At 36.6% G+C, this 24,193-nt stretch overlaps 1 protein-coding gene across 3 annotated transcripts in view; it reads right to left on the bottom strand.

The window, feature by feature from the left end:
- The window catches only part of DPY19L1 (dpy-19 like C-mannosyltransferase 1), a 51,520-nt gene that overhangs the window by 6,506 nt on the left and 20,821 nt on the right, over window positions 1-24,193 (bottom strand). For all 3 annotated transcript variants that reach the window (XM_075056994.1, XM_075056974.1, XM_075056984.1), the window contains 11 exons: window positions 21,171-21,262; window positions 19,011-19,110; window positions 17,660-17,737; window positions 15,591-15,677; window positions 13,993-14,052; window positions 10,503-10,583; window positions 9,628-9,729; window positions 8,809-8,880; window positions 7,300-7,349; window positions 6,166-6,190; window positions 4,975-5,094 (listed from right to left, as the gene is read on the bottom strand). In XM_075056994.1, coding sequence (XP_074913095.1) covers window positions 4,975-5,094; window positions 6,166-6,190; window positions 7,300-7,349; window positions 8,809-8,880; window positions 9,628-9,729; window positions 10,503-10,583; window positions 13,993-14,052; window positions 15,591-15,677; window positions 17,660-17,737; window positions 19,011-19,110; window positions 21,171-21,262 — 867 coding nt within the window. The remainder of the gene's footprint in view (window positions 1-4,974; window positions 5,095-6,165; window positions 6,191-7,299; window positions 7,350-8,808; window positions 8,881-9,627; window positions 9,730-10,502; window positions 10,584-13,992; window positions 14,053-15,590; window positions 15,678-17,659; window positions 17,738-19,010; window positions 19,111-21,170; window positions 21,263-24,193) is intronic.

Genomic DNA, 24,193 nt, shown 5'->3' with positions numbered 1-24,193 from the left:
CTTTGCTTTCAAAATTTCCACTCAGGACAGTGTAATTCCTTTGAACAGAAAGAGGAAATAAATGTGTGGATGTAAATAGTTATCATTTTTATTGTCCATCAGGTGCCACAAGCTGCAACACTGAGGTAACAGAAAGTACACAGATTCATACAATGGGCTGAAAGAATACAACATACAAAATTGCTTTTCCATTTGCAGAATAATTCCAGTATGTCTTTTGCCTATTTTTTCATTTTTCGTTTGTGTTATAAATGTCCATCTCAGGCTGACTGTTCACTAATAAAGGGTATATTTTGAAAGGCAGCTGATTAACACATTATCTAGCTATAGCCTCAAAATAAATCAGTTATACTAAAAAAAACACTGCAGGTAAACTTCCATGGTCTGCTACAGGAAAGGATAGTGTTGACCTCAATTACAATAAGATAACTGCATATGTTAAATTTGCTTAAATTTTTCTGGCATCTGTAAAAACAAATTGTTGCTTATTAACTTACCCTTTATGCAAACACCTAAAACTTTACATAATGATAAAGGTACCGAGTGTTAATCAATTGTTTGGTCACAAGTCCCATTTCCCTTTCTCATCTCCCTCCATCGCAGCAATTCTTCTGAATCAGTATTGTATACACAGTCAGATTTTTCAACCTCAAAATACTAATTCTGCTCAGCAGCCAGTATGACAGAAGAAGCTCACTAAAAACCACTTGATATTTTCCTGACCCTACCAAAAAATAAGCAGTTTTCTTATCCCCTTGCTTGCTTAAGTCAGAGCAGTGTTAGAAGTGGTCTGATCCACAGCAGCTTAACAGCCTTATGAGCCAGTGTTCTTCTCTCATGCTGAAGCCAGTCATGTATTACCTGGAAGATTACGAGCTGCTCCCTACTAAAGAAAGAGTACATCAGTCAGACCAGAAAAAATTCTGCTTGTCTTTTACAGGTATCAATCAGCACCAACCTAGGGAACATGCTGAACAGGCAAAAGAACCTTCGCTGATAATGAGACAAGGGAATTAATTTTATTTTTACTTACATTGTTCACCTAAAGTTGGGTGCTCTTGAACACAGGTATGTACTTCTCTCTCCTAAGGCCCAAGCCAGGGCCAGGATAATCACAGGCCTTATTATATGGGGCAGCTGGTCATTTATCATCTTCTGCACAGAAGAACTGTCCAAACTGCAGGAATCTAAATCCTTACCTTCCCTAGCATTCAAGACCTACTTCTCTCAAGCCAGCTATGCCTCCATGAAGCTGCAAAGGAGGAAGAAAAGGTCACTGGACCCAAGCCATCTGGTCCAACTAGGGCAGCTTCCAGAAGAGGTTCTCATCTGCATTTGTAGCTTCTTGAGACGCCTACTCTCACTCTACAACCATAGGAAACAGCAGAACAACCAAAGGGCCAAAACGCAGTTGGATACAGAAGAAAATATTGATAAAATACTCTGAACCTGTCCTTCTTCCAATATTTACACAGTGATAACGTGTAGCACCCTCTAAGATCTAAACCACATTGATCACCAAAAGCACCAGTTTTCATTAACTGGCCTGATGACCTTAGTTGCAGTACTACAACAAAAAACCACAATGAGCCAGGATGACTTACTGTAGTGCCATTACTCAGGTGCTTTAAAAAAAGAAATAAAAAGATCACCAGCTGAAAGCTTTTACTGATTTGCCATGTAGAGGCTAACTTACTATACAGAAAAAAGTAGATGAGGCTATGTATTAATAGAAACCATTCCTAGCAGCTCATTTTTCAGTCATTACCAGTTGCAAGGTACTTTTTCTTATCTTTCAGAGATTATTTCTCTCCATACAGCAAAAAAAAAGCAGTTCAGATTTTTTTGGTTTTCAATTCTCAGAAGGCTGAGAAGCCTTTTCCTGTGGCACAAAATACAGAAATACTTTCAGTTCTAAACTTCACCCACTGAAAAATTCTATAAAAATTTTTCAATAACAGGGTAGAAAACCCCATCAATTTTCTTCTAGGAACACACAGTTAAAACAAGAACTAAGAACAAATTAACTTTGGACACAACTCCTTTATATTGTAATTGTTCTCTAGCAGTCGTGTGTCAGAAGGAAATAAGACTTTTTTTTTTTGCTTTTTGCTTTTCTGACTTGTGAAAAGCAATTTCATTTCAAATTACTCAGAAACACCTCGTTAAAGTTCATTTACAAAAATTTAACCGCAGTGTAACTGCTACTACTTAAACAGCCAGATCATCTAAGAGGACACCAATACCCCAACAACAACTAACTAAAAGCTGGGAAATATCATAACAGCTGTGAACCTTACAGAATAGCAAACGTGTACAGGAAATTCTTAAGTCCCAATACTCAGTTACAAGGTGGATAAATAAAGTTACTTTTTGAATAGTTTTTGACACTTTTTTAGCATTTTATATGTTCACTGTAGAGATTCATTTGATGTTGGCAAACACTCAGCACTTCTACCTATGCCAAGTAACAAATCAGCCATCAAGAAAGTGAAGAGCACAATATTTAAGCAGACTGATACTGTGTAGCCTGTCCAGCATTATAAAGAACTGTCCTTCCATGAAAGAACATCCAGGGAAGCAATCCTATTTTCTGGGAAACAATCATTTGTTCAGCTGCCTTAACAAGGAACAGCTTTCTCCTCTTTGCATAATTCTGTCTCACCTTCCAGTTGTATGACACAAGTGTTAGATGTTCCACAAACAGTAACTGCCTTCACCATACAACCCTAATTCACCTTTAGGACAGGCTTCAGCCACAGATATTGTGGGAAAAACAACATTTACTGGGCATTATAGCCTGTATCATACTGCATATGCTCAAGACAGCCAATGTTGTACACACACCATCAGTTCTGGCACTCCAGATTTTGAGTACTGAACTTTGTAATGTTACTCTTGTATTCTTTCTATCTTCAGCAAACCTAATGACTCAGGTTTCTTACTAAAATCCTAATTTTCTTTCCCAGCCATTGCTAGTTTCCCCACTCTGTCAAATATTTTTTTCTTTTCCTTCTTCTGTATTATGTCCGCAACAGTTCTTACTACTGGATTCTTTCTCCCACTCATCCTCATAGTGGTGTCCTCCATATAGACATTTTCATGAGTTCCCCATCTTATCTTCCCAAATTGTTTTCTTGTTAGTAAGTCCAGCTCACTATTAGTCATAATCTTTCACTCTTTCAATAGGGGATACTTACTTTATGTGATGCAAATAACACTTTCTACAAAATCACAGCATGGTTGAGGTTGGAAGGGACCTCTGAAGGTCATCTGGTCCAGCCCCCCTGCTCAAGCATGGCCACCTAGAGCCAGTTGCCCAGGACCATGTCCAGATGGCTTTTGAATATGTCCAAGAATGGAGGCTCCACAACCTCCCTGGGCAACCTGTGCCATGGTCTGGTCACTCTCACAGTGAAAAAGTGTTTCCTGATGCTCAGAGGGAACCTCCTGTGTTTCAGCATGTGCACACTGCCTCTGGTCCTGTCACTGGCCAACACTGAAAAGAGCCTAGCTCTGTCCTCTTTGCACCCTCCTTCAGGTATTTGCACACATTGATAAGATGCCCCTGAGCTTTCTCTTCTCCAGGCTGCACAGTCCCAGCTCTCTCAGCCTTTCCTCATAGGAGAGATGCTCTAGTCCTTTAATCACCCTCATGACCTTTTGCTGGACTCTCTCCAGTATGTCCGTGCCTCTAGTACTGGGGAGCCCAGAACCAGTCCCAGTGCTGCAGCTCTGGCCTCACCAGTGCTGAAGAGGGGAAGGATCACCTCCCTCAACCTGCTGGCAACACTCCTTGTAACGCAGCCCAGGATACCATTGGCCTTCTTCACAGCAAGGTTATGTTGCTGGCTCACGTTCAACTTGGTGTCCACCAGAACTCCAGGTCCTTTTCTGCAAAGCAGCTTTCCAGCTGGGCAGCCCCCACCATGTACTGGTGCCTGCAGCTGTTCCTCCCCAGGTGCTTCCCTTTGTTGAACTGCATGAGGTTCCTGTCAGCCCATTTCTCCAGCCTGTCGAGGACCCTCTGGATGGCAGCACACCCACCCATCTGGTGTACCAGCCACTCCTCCCAGTTTTGTACCATCAGCAAACTTGCTCAGGGTACAGTCCGCCCCATCATCCAGACCATTAACAAAGGACATTGAATGGGACTGGACCCAGTATTGACCCCTGGGGTACATCTCTAGTTACTGGCCTTCAATCAGACTTTGTATACCACTGATCACCCCTCTCTGGGCCCAGCCATTCAGCCAGTTTTCAATCTACCTTCCTGTCTGCTTCCCAGACAAAGGACTGCTTACCCTACTTTTGCTGCAACTACAAAGCTCCTAAAACAGCTACTTAGATACAGATTCAACCAAGTTCACTTATCAAAACCACAGCTACTGAAACATGGAAAGCAAATTCTAAGATCTTTTATATCTGGAGAAAATCTAGAAACAGTTTGTGTTATCAATGGTTTCAAGCTAGGAAAGTTAAATCTGAGTTAGGCATATGACTTGATTCTTGAGGCTGAAGTTTTCAACATGCAGGACTTCAAAACTATACTTCTGGAAAGAATTAATACACAAAAAATATGCAAGGCAATAAGCCCTAAAGAGCTGTGAAAACACAGTGTAGACAAAGTCAAACACTGTTTGGATAAAATTAATAGTCAATAAAAAACTTGCAATGGCACAGAAATGTGTAAATAACTAAAATCCAATGTATGCCTCCCTGTGCTCGAGCTCAATACACAGCATATTAACTCATATAATAATACAATTGGACAAGTTGCCTAAAACAAGATATTGGCTTTATTTGGGAAGAGGGGAGAATGGAACCATATTTTTTGACAGGCAATATAATCTGGTTTATTTTTAATGGTACACTCAGATTCAGCAATTATGCACAGAGAAATTTGCTTTAGGACAAATATCTGGGTAATACTGTAAGTACTGAGATAGCTACAGGATTAAAAAAACACCTTACCTGCTTTGAACACACCAAGGAAGCCATAACACATAGATGTGGTGTCAAAAACAGTTTTAGTCTCATGATTAAAATTGCTAGGACACTGTATGCCAACAGCTGCAATGCATGGTATACCAGCTGAAAAAACCAAACCAAAACAAACCATACAGAAGCATAATATTTGCATACTTTTCATTTATGTCTTAAACATACAACTTCATTTTCAGTATAGCTTAAGTGACAAACTTGTCTGAAAAAGAGTCCAAGTCAAAGTAAAGATCTTCACATTTCAGATAGTGATAAGGACTTTGTTAACTTTTTTCTAAAGTCTATGTAGTATGCTAAGGTATGGAACAACAGGGAGGATAAAGATTAACAATAAAACCAAAAGGAGCTGGAGAAATTGCTAGCTATGCAAAAGATCCTTGCTGTTTAATACCTAAATGCCTAAGTATGAAATGAAAGAAGCAAGTAAAATCATCCTTGATACTCACACAACCACAGGCAGCTTGCTTTAGTATTCTCAAAAAAGGTTAAAAAACAGAGATGTCACTCACCACTCCTAACACTGAATTTATGTTACTTGAAGTGCTGCGATAAATCAGAGGCATTTTTGCAGTCAGTGCTTTTATCTATATGATCGATTTTCATATTTTGAATGGCATGAGATTTCTCTCAGAGCACAAACCACAAATAAACTGCTGTTAAGAAACTTTTGCACTGTCCTTGCTGACTTAATTGCAAATAAAGAAACCACATAAGAAAGCTGCCATTCAATTATATTTGTTGAATCATTTTATTAAAAAAACCACATGTAGAATTATTTTAATTATGGCATATTTCAAATCAGAATTTTAACACTATCTGTCACATGAAACCCCAGTAAAGGAATCAATCTCCTTCTCAGTTTATATGGGGAAAATGGAAGGTCCAACCCAATTTCAGTGTCTTTCTACACTGCTGCAGGAAAAGCCCAAAAGACCCCTCTCTTGCACTGCCACCCCACCATTAGCTAGTGTATTTTTTTGTTCCAACATTCCAGAGTTATTCTGGTGATGTACTGGACCCAATTTAAGATGAGGAAATAAAACATGAAAATACTTACCTTCAAATAAACCACATATCAGGATCATACCGTTGCAACCTGTATTTCAATACTGAGTATTCACATTAACTTATGAATAAAATTGTGCAGGAAAAGAATCTTACCTCACCATGATTAAAATGTTCCTCTCTGAATAAAAAACAGAAAATCATGTTATTTGTTTATGTACTACAGAAGCACTGGTTTTACTCTGAACTCATCTAAAGTGGCTTTAGACAACTGAACTAATCCAGTAGGCATGAGTCAGCACCCACACAGATTTTTTTTTTCCCCTCTGTAACAAGCTTTGTAGTACATTGCAAATCAGTAACTATCCTCCTCAATCCCTACCATCTATTTTGAAATCTGAAAATTAGTTTTAGCAGTTTTTTAATTACTTCCATGAGTTATTTCATATACAGAACAGCTTATTTAGAGAATGAAACTTCAGCAACAAAAGAGAGGCAGAACACTGGTAACAAAAGAGAGTCCGTAATTTACTCAGGTATTACATAGATTGATTTTGGATTCTCACAAGGAAATACAAATGTGAAAAGAGTCAAAATTGTGTATACTTTTTCTCCAAAAACATCTGTGAAGACAGGATGCTGAATCCTGCTCACATCTGTTGAAATTTTGTTAATGGCCATTGGACTACGGAAAGTAGAGATCACTGAAATGATTAGTGATAAATTAAAAAAAAAAAAAGAAGCAAAAAAGATGTCAGGGAAATGACAACATTCAATTGGACAAATTGACTGCTCTTGAGCACAGCATCAACAAGTGATGCTAAATGGCTGTGACAGTTAAGAGCATGTATTACAGATATTTAGAAAATAAAAATCAATACAGTTGGGATCCCTTCCTAAAGATGAAACTTGGGTATCTTTATAACCTGGGGGGAAAAAAAAAAAAAAAACGGGGAGAAAAGAATTGCACTCACTATTTATAGGAGAAAAGCAAATAAGCACAAAAACAAATACTGGTTTAGGAACAGAGCAGAAAAATAAATTATTAAATAGAAAATTTGGGGGTAAGAGGGTTAAGATGTCTAAAACTAAGTTCAGCAGCTAAACTTAGTTTTAGACATCCTATAAAAATACCACATATAGCACAGCCAAGCCATTCAGTTACTGAACTATACATAATTAACCCTTCAAAAAGGGCCAACATAATGTAGAACTGATTTAACATATAGCAAATCGAATAAACTTCCAGCAGAAAATTCAGTTTTACATTAAAAAGAAGACAATGTTTACCTTTCATATTGGCCCGCCTGTGATAAGGCCCACATAAGATACTTAATTGTCTGAAGAAAACAAGAGCCAACAAAAAGTATGAACAAACTTTCAAAAGCATTCTAAAGCATTTTCAACATTTGCTAAATTAAATTACACCTGGGTAATCTCATTTTGAGATAATGCTAAGATAAACACCTGCAGTGTTTTAGCTAAAAATTCTTTTTGAGGATGTTTAATTAGCCAGGCAGTTAACAGTTATCCCATCTGTTCCTGTGTAAACTGTAAGTTGTTTTTACACAAATTATACATAATCAAATTTACAAAGAACAGTTACAAACTTCAGTTATAGTACTCATCAGCTAAGTGACAGAAATTTTTTTGGCACTTAACATCAAAGGAAGTTTTACCACTGACTCAGGACTAGACCTTTGCAAATATCTATGTAAAGAAAATACAGAATTTTAAACAAATATTTTTGAAAACATATATTTTATCTAATTGTATTAGGTTTACGTGGCAAGGTTTTGGTAGCACAGGGGCTGCCAGGGTGGCTTCTGTGAGAAGAGACCAGGGTCTGCCCCTATGTCAGACAGAGCCAGTTCCAGCCAGCTTCAAAATAGATCTACCACTGGCCAAAGCTGAGCCCATCAGTGACGCTGGTAGTGTGTCATAACATGTTTATAACATGTTTAAGTACACATAAAAAACACCGTGCAGCAGCTTTAAGAGAGAGCAGTGAGAAAAATGGGAGAGAAACAACCCTGCAGACACCCAGGTCAGTGAAGAAGGAAGGGGAGGAGGTGCTCCAGGCACCGGAGCAGAGATTCCCCTATAGCTTGTGGAGAACACCATGGTGATGTAGGTTTTCACCCTACAGCCCTTGGAGGACCACAGTGGAACAGATATGCACCCTGCAGCCTGTGGAGGACCCCACGCCAGAGCAAGCACACATGACCTGAAGGAAGCTGCAACCCATGGAGAGCCCACACAGAAGCAGGCTCCTGGCAGGAACTGCAGCTCATGGAGAGAGGAGCCCACACTGGAGCAGGTTTTCTGGCAGGATTTGTGACCCCATGGGGGACCCACACTGGAGCAGTCCATTCCTGAAGGACTGCAGCCCATGGAAAGGACCCATGCTGGAGCAGTTTGTGAAGAACTGCAGCTTGTAGGAGGGACCCACTGAGCCTGGAAAGAAGGGGGTGGGGATGAAGGGAAGGTGTCTGTAGTTTTGTTTATGTTTCTCACAGTCCTACTCTTATTTTTTAACTGACAATAAATTAATCTTCCCCAATTCAAGTCTGTTTTGCTCATGACAGTGAATCAGCGAGTGATCTCCCTGTCTTTATCTTGACCCATGAGATTTTCAACTCTTTTTCCCCCTGTCCTGCTGAGGGCAGTGAGCACCTGGCAGCCAGCCAAGGTTAACCCATCACACTAACCCCTTCCCATCTCAAAATAAATAGTGATCCCTTCCAAAAACCTTAAGTAAATTCATGGTAAAGGTGATTCACTACGTCAATCACTTACCCTTTTGATGATTACCCCCAAAACCACCAGAACAACTGGTAATAGCAGAGTCTTTGTGTATCTTACTGGAGTCTACAATGGAAATAAACTGCATTAATTGCTTTCCATTCACCTATAATTACTTCAGTGGTCATTTTAAAGAAAACAATATAAAGAGTTCTTCCCTGAGTAAAATGTAAATTTAAACATTCAGCAACAAAGCCAGCTTAAAGAAACTCAAACTTAAAACTCCACCCAGCAATCACACTAGAGGTCATAATACTAGGGTCATTAGTAAACTATTCCCAGTTGTTTGGCAGGCCACTCAAAGACTAAAAGTCGACTGTATCTCATCTGAATTTGAGTACTATGGGTTGAGTAACCTAAAAACGTTCTAAATTCGTATCTAGATACAGATGAACTAAAAAAGTCTACTAATGCCATATTAAGAAGCTCTGATGCTCTTCTGAATCTACCACACAACACCTTTGCAACTCTCAGTACTTTTTCCATATACTTAAAACCAGTTACTAACAGCCACATAAAATCTTAAGTTTGCAGAACTGTAACCTTCCATTTATCCCTGAGCAAGCATTTCTCTCCTTCAAGCAAGCACATTTCTTAGATCCAAAAATCAAAACACTGCTTTGGTTTTAGTTCATTTAAAAGCAATAAAACCAGCTAAATTTAGCTTCAGTTCATTAATGTCTTTAACTTCAGGAGTAAGCACTTGAACTTATGATGGCAGTAGGAGGTTATGACTCTCAGATGTTTTAAGTTATAAATTAAGATAAAACAGAAAGTTCCCTCTTCCATAATCATCTGTTTTGATCAAATTACCTCTTTTTCCATGAAGTCAAACTCTGCAGCACAGGTATACATTAATGTATCAAAATCCTTGTAGCCAATAAATTTAGACTTTAATATATTTCCTATATGGGCCTGGTAGGATATACAGGGGGGAAAAAAAAAAAGCTGTAGTAAGCAAAAAATTGCCCTGTTTTCCACAACAAAGTAGTTTAAATGTATATGAGATATTTTTAATTAGAACAGAAGTTTATACCATTTACAATATTGTTATAAGAGCACCAAAAATCTCTTTACAGTATATTAAATGACATCTTTCAGTGTAACACAGATTGGCCTGTGTTAAATAAAAAGCAGAAAGCAGCAGAAACAGTGTGTTACCATTGCAACTGCATTCAACAAGAGTATGGTTTTGCATAGTCATATTTTAATATACGAGCTTCCCATCTTTTGCCCCTTGATGCGCATCTACAGATACATTTTTAACAGTAGAATCTGACAACAAAGGGGCTGAAGTGAAGCGAGGAGTCCTAGTTACAAGCAGCATTTCAGAACTGTCTCAAAAATTAGCTTCAGAGGAAAGTGAACTAAGAAATTGAGTAAATAATGAAAAGATGTAGGTAGAAGATATCCAAAATTAAAAAAGCTCTATAAATCCACATTTTAAAACAAACACACAGGGAATTTACTAACTTAATAGTAAAAACATTTGTCTTTTCACAAACTTCCGTAGTAACACCTCAAAGTGATAACACATAACGACTGAGAAAGCAAACATGCAATCCCTCTCCCATTTCTGCAAAATAAATCTTGGAATTTCAGGAAAGTGTATCAGTAAGATGCCAAAAACAAAACATGAAGAATTTAAAATTTTTTGAAAGACCAGATATTCAGATAAGAGAACTTACATCATCAGCTATTCCAAATGCTAAAGAAGTTAGGTATTTCAAGGTGACTGTCCCAAATAACCAGGCACATCCTTCGATGACCTTAAAAAAAAATATATTCAGAATGAAATAAGCATGTGTCAACAAACTTTTAAAGAAATCTTTTCTTTTTTAAAAGGCTTATTAGATTTAGCTACTAGTTACAAACTCTCCTATGTTATCACCAGTAAGCACAGTAATTTCTAACCAATTACACTTCCCAAATTTCAGTACACTGGGGTGTTTTAAGTTTTTTTGTATTTTCTATTACAGTTGAAATAATTTTGTGCAACTGCTTTATATTACAGCCATACCACAGCACATGACATTGTAGCAGAGGAGGTACCAAAGTTAACTTTAAACAGGGGCAGCCTAGCTGTCAATTCCATCTGTTTTGCATACACCAGTGTGTTGTGGTTATTTCACACCAATAGCCTCTCCATATTATCAGGTTGTACCACTCTAGTAATTCAAATCTTTGGAGGAATTTGCTGATTTATAGTACCTTCTCACGATAATCTCAAGTTAGAACTTGAAGGAAATATAAAGACAGTATGTACAACTACTACTTTCAGTTACACATGTTTATCCCTGTACCAGAAAGATTAAACGCTTTGCAATCTAGCTTAATCTATCTAATTCTTTATAAAACTGCATCAACTGAATAGGACAACCTGGCTTGGTATCTTGTATCTGGGACCAGCAGCAGATGCTTTCAGAGAGAATATACCAACAACATACAAACTGATCTTTACCCTAATGTAACCACGGATTTTATGTGATGACAGGTTGCATTCAGTCACCCCATTTAATGACTGCAAATGAACCTAAATACCTAGGAGGTACCTAATCCTTTTCTGAATGCCTCTATCTTTTTTTTGCTTCCACAGTATCTTTCTTCTCTCTTATAAGCTTATTGCTGCTAGCATAAGGGGCACTATATAAACTATAATTACATCCTACTTTTATTCACTGGCTTTATCATATTTACCTTTATTTTACAAGATGTAGAATTCTAACCTATTTTATAATCTCAGCTATTTCGTGATTCTACATTAATAATTATCTTCATACTCTCGCTACTTAAATTTGATGGTAGTACATTTTAGGGGAAGGCTTTTTTTTTTTTTCGTTTTCTTTAAGAAAGACACATTGACTGAGACTGCATGCGATATTTAGGATACTAAGTATGCATTCACAAAATAAAAAAATATTTTCTGCTTTCTCTGCAGTTCCTTCTCCATGACTTCAATAATGTATTTTCCTTTCTGATGCCAGCTCAGTAATGAACTGATGTGTTCAGAGAATTTGTAAGAATACAAAGATCTCTGCTGAGTGGCAAGGACTTATTTAGGATCAATTACTTTATATACATACTTAGGGTGGTGGTGGTGATCTTTTGAAAACTTACCATTTAATACCACCCTTTGTTTCTTACCTTCTAATATGTGAGAGACTGAAAGAGTTAATGTCTCAAACATTGTGGTGGGGCAAGTTCTGCTTAAAGACAAACCCTGCACAGCAAGAAACCAAGCTGAAAAGCCGATCAGCTCAGACATCAGCAACAGGAGGGGGAGGGCACGCTGGAGGGTGCGCAGCTCCCTGTTCTGGTACAAAGATCAAACAATGGCAGTGTCTGCAGGGAAGGAGAAGTTACTCCACAAACGACCCCCAAGCCCAAAGTGCTCACAAACTGTTCATTAACCTGACTGAGTTCTGGTGCCCGCCCGAAGAAGGGGCAAGGATGATAAAAGGACACAAACTGAAGCCCCAGGTGCGCAAGCCCACCAGGACTGGACCCCTCGGCTGACTGGACACCTCGGCTGACTGAACCAATGCTGGACCCAGGACCGGTGAAATCTCTCTCTCTTCCTTTTTTTCTCTCTTCTTCTCTCTTTCCTTTTCCACAATCCCTACACCTCATCGTTTCAAGATATAAACCGCTGACCAAGTCTGAGACTAAGAGTAGATCCAGCCGCCCCTAGACCCTTCTCTGAGGAGGAGTCTGGAAAGCAAGGGGGTCTGCTCTGAACCTCGGGACTCAACGGGAGGGATCTCCTTATTCCCTGAATTGATGTATATGGTTACACAGTTTACAGAAGTCTTATGCCAATTCCTGTTGTGAGAAACCCGCCACCTACTACCACACCTTCCCAGTTCAGTTTGCTTCTGTCATGAATAAAATCTTTAACCGATCGTTTGGTGTCGTTTCACCTTGATTTAGCCCGAGGGAATTTTGAATTAAACACGACTCCCTGGGCTGTCCAGTCTGGGTTGTGACATAATATTCACACCTTATCCCATGGAGCTTATTTTTTCTTTTATAATTCCAGTTACATATCTTTCCCCAAAGGTTCCTGAAATTCAAGTGCATTACATTCACCCACACACCCTTATCTACATCCTTCAAAGAAGTCAAATACATTTGCGAGGCATGACTTCCTTTCACAGAGACTGTATCAGACCTATCTCATTAGACAGCACATACATAAAGCTTACAACTTCATCACTGTTCAAGTTTTTATTATTTGACAAAAGTTAGACTCCCTGGTCTGCAGTTCCACAGATGCCTTGGATTTCCTTTTTAAAAATTGACATGAGATTTGCCTACACCCCCATTTTCCCTGGTACCACAGCTAACTACATTAGCAGGTTATACATGCACTGCAGTTTGTTATAAATATTTTTTTAAATTCCTTTATATTCTAATTCCTTTGTAATAACTGTATAAATTCCATCCAGTTTTGCTAACAGGTTACCCTTCATCTAATAAGAATGCCTGTCTTAAGCCAGACATAGTGTTGGTAGGCTCCCATTTCAGGTGTTTTTACAAGTTAATGTTATGTCTTAAGCAGCAAGTTGCTTCTCATGGTTTTCTACAGTGTTATATTTTATTTGTCATAGTTTTGGCAGTGTCCTCCATGTTTGGACATGGCTTCTACTGCCCTCAAACCCCACCTACACATCCTACAGTGTTTTACTCCAACTTACTTCCTTTATTTATGTAATTATAAGTTGCTTGCTGTTGTTATAGAAAATATCCTAAAAAAAATTATATAGGACACATTTTAGTGAACATCTAATGCAGTATCTTAATCTCCATTTCTGCAAGTACTGTTAGCCTTTTACTTGCCTTTTCTAAATTGTCCTTTATTTTAAAGGGATTTTCATACAGATGTTAGGTTTTGTAAACATGTTTAAGTTGGTAATTTAAAATTAAATGTGTTGCCATTTGAAGGCTATTTCAATTTTCTGATATAAATGTATGTTTATGCCCCTTTTCTTCCTTCAGTAATTTAAGATTAATTTCTGGGAATATGGACAATTTATTAAAGAGAGTAGTGCAGCTATATTTCTTGATTTTCAACTCTTATAAACTAAACCAAAAGTTATTTCTGTATTTCATTAAAACAACAGCAAAAAAAAGAGTCATGGTTCTTTTCTGAAATTCAAAATATATGAAATTCCTTACCCATAGATAGACTTCTCTTCTGCTGCTTTTCAAGACTTTTGGACTCAATTCAAGAATTCCCTAATAATAAAATGAATGTACATTTTCAGGTAACATACAGTAACAAGAAGATATTCCAGTACCCTGGATGGGGGGGGGCGACGACACACAGTGTGGGGTGTGTGTTTCAGTGAGCACCTATTGTTCCACACAGCTATTTATTAAAAAACCCTCCATAATTAATACAACTGGAAATATGAATGAATATGTAATATTGTGATTTAACTCTGCTCTGGCAAAACATGCCAGCATAAAAAAAAATCTTACTGCAGTTTACATACAATTAAAGGAAGACTACTCTTTTCCTTAACAAGCAAGATTCTCTACTATCCAGTTCTAATCTTCTTTAAATGAAAGCCAATGGGAAACTGAATTATGTCTCCTCCCACAAATGACAAGAGACATGTGAAGCAATAAATAAATTACTAGCAGCATAATACAAACAATTTTCAAACAAGGCAACAGAATATGGGGGTAGGAGGAGTTACTGGTATTTTTCCATTTCACATTATGTTCCTCGTTTTATGACACAAGGACGGACTCACTTTAAGCTAATTTGATGAACAATGTAATTAAGAAAAACTGAGAATGAACTTAAAAGCTTTCAGAAACCCAGTCCATATGTGATGAGGCCATTATAAGCACCCAAATAACAGACAAACAATAAGTATATTTTCCAAATCAGAAAACAGGCAAGAAACTCAATGTACCTGTACTTACTATATAATTACAAAAGCTGCTACAAGAAACTAGAGTGGTTTTATAAACAAGCAAACTATACTACAGCAAATACCAGTAGCCAAGGCAGCTTATTGTTAGCATGAGAAATTACCACTCTCTTGCTGATAGATAAAAAAATAAACAAAAGAAAAAATAAAATCACTGAGCTCACCCCAAGCTTCTAGAAGAGGCAAAAAGAATCAGAAATGGAGATGATTTGTAGTATGCTAAACTAGATGTCTTCACAGAATCTTATCTCCTATTTCCTACGCACATAAATCCCTTAAGAGAAACTACACAAAACTGAAGGAGGCTGGAGGTTGTTTTTCCTATTTAAGAAAAATTAGGATAGCGAATGATGAGATGATGTGTCTTCAGTGAATAATTTCACTAACATGGCAGTATGACTCAGCAGTTTCAAATAGTCTTAAACCATTGTTATATATGTTTCAGTCATTTGTTCCGCATTTCAGTTTCACAATTAATAAAGCGGCATTTAAAACAAACTCCTCCTTGCTCATGTTCTTGTTTTACAATTACTGTGGTCAAAATTCATACATGGTAAATTTTATATTTTTATAAAAAGAGAGCTATAAAAACAGGAGAACTGAGCCTTAACTGACCCTCTTGTGAAGAGGTCTTAGAGTGAAAACATGATTTTTTAAATTAGCATTTACCCATTCTCCCTATAACTTTAAGGTCTAATTCTGTTTGTCATGTAAAAGATTTCTCAACTATCTGGTAATGCAGCAGTTTCACATTTTACATCAATACGTACATAACAGCACAGCATTACAGTCACCGCATGTCATGTGATTTTTTTGTCTTAAACAACTTACCCAGATAACTACTAAAGATGCAGCATAATATGATGTCAACAACATTGAATTACCAAACATCAGAATAAAACACACTACAAGAGATACCTGAAAGAAGAAAACAAAAACAATTAAATTTAAAATAGAAAAGAATTGCCCAAGTATAGAAATTACCCTGTGTGAACAGCTTTAAAGACACCTACTTCACAGCAAGTGCAGGCTTGATACCCAGCTTACAGAATTGTTCTGAAAATACTGATTATAAGAACTTAATGGCAACAGGTAGCCAAGTGTAGATTATTATGTTAATTTATACTTTTAAAGTACTTATAGACAAAAAGATTTGATCATAGGACTAACTCATCTTACATGATGTAACAGCTACATTTTTGAAGTTATTCTTAACATTCTGTTTTTTCCAAATTATTGTATTATTTCTCCATCCTGTTTGTTATTTTTCAGAATCCTGGACAAACACAGAAATATTGAATAAAATGTTTGATGTCTTCTTTCTACCAAACTGAAAAGCATATATTTAAAATATAATCACCAAAGTCAAGGAAGCAGAACTCTGATCATATGCACTTAACTATATGAAGTTGAAAGTCAAGGCTGAAATACAACTTTTATCTGCCATCCTGATCTCCTGGTGTGCTTTCTTTTTAATAGAAAGCAAGCTGAATTACATTTTCTAACTTGGAGAGCAAAATCAATGATCAAACTGTCGTCTTCTATACACGGGAATAAGGAAAAATGATGCAGTTATTTGTAAACTGTGCAGACTTTTGTACTCCCCTCCTCACATAGTTAGACTTTCATATTCCACAGAAAAGTGGGGGGGCGGGGAGCAAAAACTGAGAACACCACAAAACAAAGACTGGCAGTTTACCCAGCCTCATTAAGCCTTCTCTGTAATATAACATGATTGTTTATCTATCTGAAAATAGGCTTTTTATGACATTTTGGCACCAAAATTATGATATCGCTATTGACATAAACCAAAAGGCTTAAGTATTTCATCCTGCTGCTGTCAAAAAATTACTAAACCAAGATGCTAATTTGCAAATTTTCCTGGTAAATCTGACTGGGAAAAAGCCTTTGGTGTCCCGGGTTTCTATCAGAAATCAATTGCATAGAACCTACTACTGCCTTTAGTTTACCATTTACAGTATTTCAAAATACATTTGAAAACATATGAAATATAATTTAGCTCAAAGCTTCTTTCCTGTTGTAAACATTCTCTTTTTGCCCACTAAGTTTGCAAAGCACAATTTTAGAAAAAAAAAAATTTTTAAAGAAAACCATATTTCTTTAAAAAAGTAGTTTACATCTTCCTGTATATTTAAAACTGTAATCTCACTTCAAAGAGCAAAACTCCTGGTAGCAAAACTTGATCATTATCTCAACTTTAAAAATGAAAATCAGATATATTATGCAGAAACTTGCATGACTTCTACTTACGATCTCCTTCCTTTGTTGACCTTCTCACCCATTTTTGAAAAAATAGTTTTTCCTCAGACTAATAGTTTATTTTCTTTGTCCTCCTTTCTAAATATCTCCCCAAATAGTTCAACCACAACATATTTGCACGGTCAAGACTACAGCAGTCTTTGAAACCCAATTTCAACTGGGGTTCTTCTCCTTCAATGATAAAGAGTCTATTCTCTAATTTTGACTTACTAACATCTCTTTTTTTTTGTTTCTGGCATAAGATGAACACTACCTTTTCACCTTTTTATTGCTCATGCTCTGTTATCTGGTATGTTTTCTAGTCTGTTGTTTGAGACAGTATCTTCAAGTCCATGGAATGAAAAGCGACAGAAAGGAGAGGCAAATATTTCTACAAATCTTTTAGGTTGATAATTTTTCTGGAGTTCAAAAATTCCTGTGGGCCACAGGGATCCTAGTTTCTGACACTGTGATATAAATATACATAAGATCAAATATTCAAATCCAGGCCCCTTTATTCCTTATTATTGCATCTTTTCAACCATCTTGCAACTAAGGAAAACACTTCAGACAAATGGCCTCTTTTGATGCTCTGACCTGTTTGAGGGGATTTAAGTTTTTTTTAAAAAAAAAAGTATTACCATATGAGCAGAGAGTATCTTCTGTAATTTGCCGGAGTCAATATAACCCATAATACACACAGCAAATAATGAAGCTATCTAGAATCAAAAGTGAAAGATAATTTAAAATAATTTGCAGTAGTCTACTCTTTCTAACAGAATACACATTCATACAAAAAAAGTGATTATTCAAACAACCATTAACTTTCATTCCTACTTTTTTTGCTAAGTACTTAGGCATTTCATAATGGTTTCTTTCAGAAAACCTATTGTGGTGCTGTGAATAACAATTATCAAACATATTCAAATATTTAAGAAGTATTCAGCTTTATAAAAATACAAGTCATCAAATGCAGCACTAACACATCATCTTTTACCCTTAGATTTTAAAAAAACCTCCAAAACCGAAAAAAAATAAAAAAATCATTCATCAACATTATTTAACCTTAACGCTTCAGCAAAGTATGGGAACATCCATAATTTGCTGCTGAGGAAAATAAGATTCACTGACCAGGCAGCTTGCTAAAAGTCACATGGGAAATTAATGAAATTATGAATTGAACCTGCAATTTCAAATTTCAGGCACAGCATCTTAAACAGTGGTGAGTTTCTCACAATATTTCACAGAATTTAACGGCTTCCTCTTCTGCAGTTAGAAAACTTGCATACCACAGCATATATTGATTGTTCAAAACTATCAACTCAAACCAAGCAACGTCTGCTTCAAGTAGGATAGACAAGTGAAAAGGCATGGAGACATAGATGGATTTCAATCAACAGGCTACATTTCAATCAATTTAAACACTAAGAAAGTGTGCTGTATGACAGTATCCTACTACTGACATTATCATTTACTATTTTTAAACACTAGCTAAGATTACCTCAACTGTCTGAACTCTCAGAGAGTAAGATTATGCGACTACTCACAGGCTCATCAAAATTAAATAGGAAGTCATGCAAAATCATGCCAGATATTACATGCCATGCAAAACACTGCTCCATTTAAAAATTTAGAATAGCCTGAAGAGATGCAAGATCAATGCCTTTTTTATTTTTGTATTTCAATATGCAAAATTTTTTCTTGTTCTGCACTTGTTCTAATGTACTGATTTTAGGCTGGAGGCCGCTTTTAAGAGAAATGCAAATTTTTTAGTCCTGGAAACAGAAGACTGATGGGTGTAAATGGTCAACTTTTAAATTTAAGACTAGAAAAATATTGTGATAAATGGTGTGAGTCTTTCCTGAGACCAAGAGTGAAATCTAGCTAAAAGGAAAGCATTGGTACAGTTGCGAGTTCAATGGCTGTCTATACAAAGCAGTCAATTTGCCTAGATAAGACAAAGAGGCTATTTAGACATGAATATGGTCTTACCTGTGTTAGAAGAACAAACTGAGCAAACTGCCAGGGAAGCATGAAAAAGATATTAGAAACACACAGTGCAATCAAGCTTCCTGTATTAATATTCGGAATCCTTGGGAAAGAGAGACAGAATAGGCATCAGTAAGTAAAATTATACAGGTGTTTGTATATTATTGAAAAGTACAATAGAAAATGCAGTAAAAACAAAGTTACCTTGGAAGTTAGCTAGCAATACTGATCAACTACAAATAACACCGCTCACGTAAGTTTAATATCCATTTTCCATCAGTTTCCAAAAACAATAGTGCTGATGCTTAATGTTTCTTAACTATTTGATGAGTCACTTACTACCAAACAAGTCTTCTCCTGACAGCATGTAATATAGCAGCCCAACCTATATCACTTGCAGTGGTCCACCTTCTTGTAACAACTCTACAGTCAGGTCACAAACATTTCCATTTCAGCTAGGATCACAACTGTTCTCAGAACAGTTTGCATTTGAAAGTTATTTCACTCCTCTCTCTCACATTTCTTCCATATTTACTTTCTGTAACTTGCTGCTAGCAATCCTGAGTGAGGTTTCAGGGCAGGAGACAATGACAAATACATGAAACTCATCTTTAACTGAAAACAGCCTGTTCTCTATGTCCTGCTCTAAGTGTTACTTATTTAATCCTGTGTTAGCTTTGAGGCCACTTCAGAAACATCTCATGTTTCAGATTTCACTAAGTGGCCTCCAACAGATGAAGACACCATAAATATTCTGCTGTAAACCCCACACAACAGATTACAGCAGTCTCACCAAATTCTGTAAAACTTCCTTCAGCTTCTTTGAGAAAGCCTCAAGATTAACTTTTATTGGAAGTCATGCTGAGCCTGAGTCTAATGTATTAAATAATACATCATACAAATGTGACACAAATAATGGAGAATTTAAGTTCTAGTCTCTGTTTCAAAGATAGTTCCTATATTTCATTGGAATACTGCTATACATAAAGCAGAGCTGCTCTTGAAGCAGGAATTATAACTGAGAAGCAGAAAGTTAAAATGTTTTATTACTTTTTTTGAACCTTGCTCTGAAATGCTCAGATTAAATACCTACTTCTCATCAGTAAGCAAGCCCAAGTACTATTTTATGTACCAAGATTTGAAGAACAGGAGTGAATCTATCTGATCAAGAAGTGTCATAATTATAGGTAGAGAATATATGTGCTCTGATCACCCTAACTTAAAGTGTAATTTCCTCGGTTTTTGACCTCACAATTTAGCATTAAATGAACAGGTGTCTTTCTAGTACGAAATCTAGCAATCACTCTACAAACTATTCCTGAAAATATTTTTCTAGACAGCATGTATCTTTTCCTCACCTAAAAAACACAAGTTAGTGACAAGCACAAAATATTTTTGGTCTAATCATCAATAACTATAGATCAGTATGACCTAAAAAGGAAAATCTGGGTTACAAGAACAAAGTTCAGCTAAATCATAAACACACTGCAAATCTGATGCAATGGAGTTGGTGGAAAAGCCCTCAAGTATTAACAATCATGCTTATTTTTCAAAACAGAGGCAAGACAATAACACAATCATGTTGCAATCCAGAAACAACCACAGAAAAGCAGGGCTAACGAACTCAAGAGCATCCCTGCATTAATGTAATTAGATTGCTTTAAATCATTGAATTAGTTAGACTACTTAATTAGTCATAGAAAACTGCAAGAACATTACTAGCTTATGTGTGCCTATAGCATCCTCTGTTGCATAGCATAGGCTTATTCTAAGTGCAACCAACATACCACTCTCCAAGAGGGACAAAACCAATTGATGGAGTATCAGCTTGTTTCTCATGGGAAGGAAGTGACATCAACCAAAAATTCTGATTTTTAGTTTGATACGTATTTGCCAAGACAGTAATTCTGATTTTTATTTTAATCATGTCTTCGAGTTGCAAAGTTTTTCCTTTTAATAAGTGAGCAATATGACTGCAGTTCTACTGGTGCAGCGTCTGCAATGTAACAGCCACAGGAAAGTTTCTATGTTAACGATATCATTGCTACAGCACACAGAGAGAGGCACTTAAATAAATACTTAAATAAATGCATTTAAATAACTGTCCTGTGACATTCAACTTTTTAAATCATTGTAAAGAGCTAAGTATAAATTGAGAGGTACCTGAGAATATAGGTCAAAAGCAACATCTGAAGCACAAGGAATGGGTATGAGAAACTTTCACGAAGAGGTGGAGTCCACATGACACGAGTGCACTAAAAATAAGAACTGGGTTAGATGATAATGTTCGCTGCTACATTTCCATAAAACAATGCATTTCTATTTCAGAATAAGTGACCACAGATACTTCAGTAAAGCAAAAACCAAGCTACATGAGATTTTACTCACAAACTTTAAAAAAAGAAAAAGCCAGGAAGCAAAAAAATAGGAGGAAAAAGGAAGCAGCTTCCAGACTTGAGGTCTATGATGCACTGTTTAATTAAAATAGATTGCTGCTTTTCCAAAATTAAATGTGGCAGCTAGAGAACTTCTGAGAAAAAAGCCAGGACAGCAGCTGCTTGTCCTGCTTCTGCTGACACCAACTCCTCCTTCAGGTAACTAAAACCATTCTCAAATTCAGGCAATGACTTGCCACACTTAGACAGAGAAAGCTTGTGGGGAAAGGATCTGAAGGATAAACCAACATAATCTTTATTATGCTAGAGTTCTCTAGGTTATGAACATTTCAACAGCACAGAAAGTATAAAATCTGAAGCTGCCCTCCAAAACAGGCCAGTAAAATTGAACACATGAAATTAAGCTCTTACAGAGCTTATGCTAACTTATATATATCGCTCTTCAACCCTAATAAAGCAAAGCGTAATACAACGAAGTCAAACTGAATAGCTTTTTCATTAATTTATTGGGGTTCATGGCAAATGGCTCAGCTGTAACTGTCATCTCCAATGTTTACATTCAGCTCTTTATAAAGTACTTGCAGATGGCACTGACAATCAAAAAAATAATTACAACTTTACAGGACAACTTTGACATACAAACAAATGGGTTCAAAATGACTATCAATAGATTTGCACTAAAAATTAGAAGTAGGTTCTTTACAACTACAGAACAAAAAAGTAGTTTGTCTTAACATGTACCACAATGAATCTATGAAAGCTTATAGGAGGCTGATGCCAGGATGTTCCTTCTCCTTCACTTCCTATAATCCTAAAACCATTTTTTAAAATACTGTTTTACCAAAGAAGTCACTATGATCAACGCTATACAATTCCTTGCTTCTTGTCTTGCTATTTCATACATATGTTAAATTAGTAGTGTAAAATAAACGTGTAGAAATAGTGTCAAATAAATGGAAAGTACAGAAGCCCATAACATTAATCAAACACAGTCCTTGCTGTCTAAAAGCACTCTCTGTAAAAGCTGCACCCTGATTACCGTTAAAATAAACCTTTCATAAATATAAATAACTAATGTGTCTTCAGCTGACGGCACAGATGTGATTAGTTAAAATTATTTTTATTAGCAATAAATATGATTATTCTAAAGCAGTGTAGTCTTCTTGTTGATTATTTTTCAAGACTACAGCAACACTTCATTTACCAAATTTTTTGATACTGGAGGAGATAAAGACAGGAAGGAAATTATGAGCATATACAACCATAAAAAGGAAGCATTACCTTAAAAGTGGATTGACTAATGTAGCCCATGCTATTTTTCTATATTTGGAATGTAATACTAAACTCTGTGGATGGTTTATCAAGGCTGTAAACTAACTTTGCTGCAGGTATAAATACATCAGATCTGTCTAAGCTTGAAATCATTAAAGCAAAATCAAAAAATTAAAGCAAAACAAAAATCAAGACAGTAGCACAAGCACAGCACAAATAAAAACATACTGTCTTAGGATCATTAGCTCAATGCCAGAAGGCTAACCACTTCTACACAGCATTAGATCCAAGATACCAAGACTTGCAGATCAGGCTTACTCATGTAGCTCAGTCCTAACCTTCCAGAAAAGGAAAGCAAATTTTTAGCAACTGGTCTAGCTCCGCTGTATGTACTGTTGAACCACATGCAAGATGATTTCCACAGAATCAAAGGCATATCGAAGAGTTAAATAAAACAATTTTTTAAGCATACATGTGCACATGCACAACCCTTGCATGTGATTCTACAGTAAGCACAGTGAAGCTAGACCACCTACATACATGTAACTACACACATTACCGTAACTATATACACAACAAACAACGCCGAGTTATTTCATTAGGTACCATATGAACACAAAGAGCCAGCTGAGATCTAACACTGCACCTCTGCAAGTAAGTCCTATTGCTCTCCAGAAATCCATACAGCTGAGCCTGAATCAGGGTTACCCTACTTAAGCTCTACCTAAGCCCAGACTACATCTGTGTAGAGCTATACAGAACTAATTTCATGCCATTCTCCAAAATACACACGTTACCTGTGTTTTCCTCCCAAGTGAAGTCATCCATAGAGAGAGAGGAGCTCTCCTACAGAATCTCCTATGGATACGAGAACTGCCTGTGCCATAGTGAAATAAATGCTTCATTATTGCTACCACTATCTTTGAAATTTTCAACTTGTTCCTTTCTGAAGTTACACCTTCTCACCTTCACAGACTTGGCAAAACAGTGTGTAGTCTATCAGTATTTCCTAGCAAAGGATAGAACATTCACTCCACTTCAGAATGCCATTAAGAATAGAAACCCATACAAAACTTTATATTCACCCTCTTACAGCACCAGAAAAAGTTTAGAAACTTTGTAAGGTTTACCTGGTCTGGACCAGGCAGTTAACATCCATGGGTGAAAATTCTTCATGGAGGATATTTAGAGAAAAACATTTCAAATAAAACTTAAAAATAGAATAGCTATTTTGTCACAGAGATTTTTAAGAAAACTGTCAAAGTTCACTATGAATAGAAGCATCTTTGATTCTGTTATGTGCAACTACATATTCTTACTCCTCAGAGTTTTCTATCAAGTTCAGCTCAGTAAAATAAGAAAACAAAACATAACTTTAACCCTTAGCAAAATCATAAGGTAACTAGTTTCCATCTAGAAAATCTTTACAGTACAGCTGCATTTTAAGTAAAACAAATATTTCTACAACTATATATACATAAAATGAACATTAAAAAACCCAGAAACACTGCCCAAGGG

This window comes from Buteo buteo, chromosome 2, assembly GCF_964188355.1.
Source record: "Buteo buteo chromosome 2, bButBut1.hap1.1, whole genome shotgun sequence".
In the NCBI taxonomy this organism is placed as follows: domain Eukaryota; kingdom Metazoa; phylum Chordata; class Aves; order Accipitriformes; family Accipitridae; genus Buteo; species Buteo buteo.
Note: the sequence above shows the minus strand (reverse complement) of the source record. Positions and strands in the feature narration are given on the sequence as shown.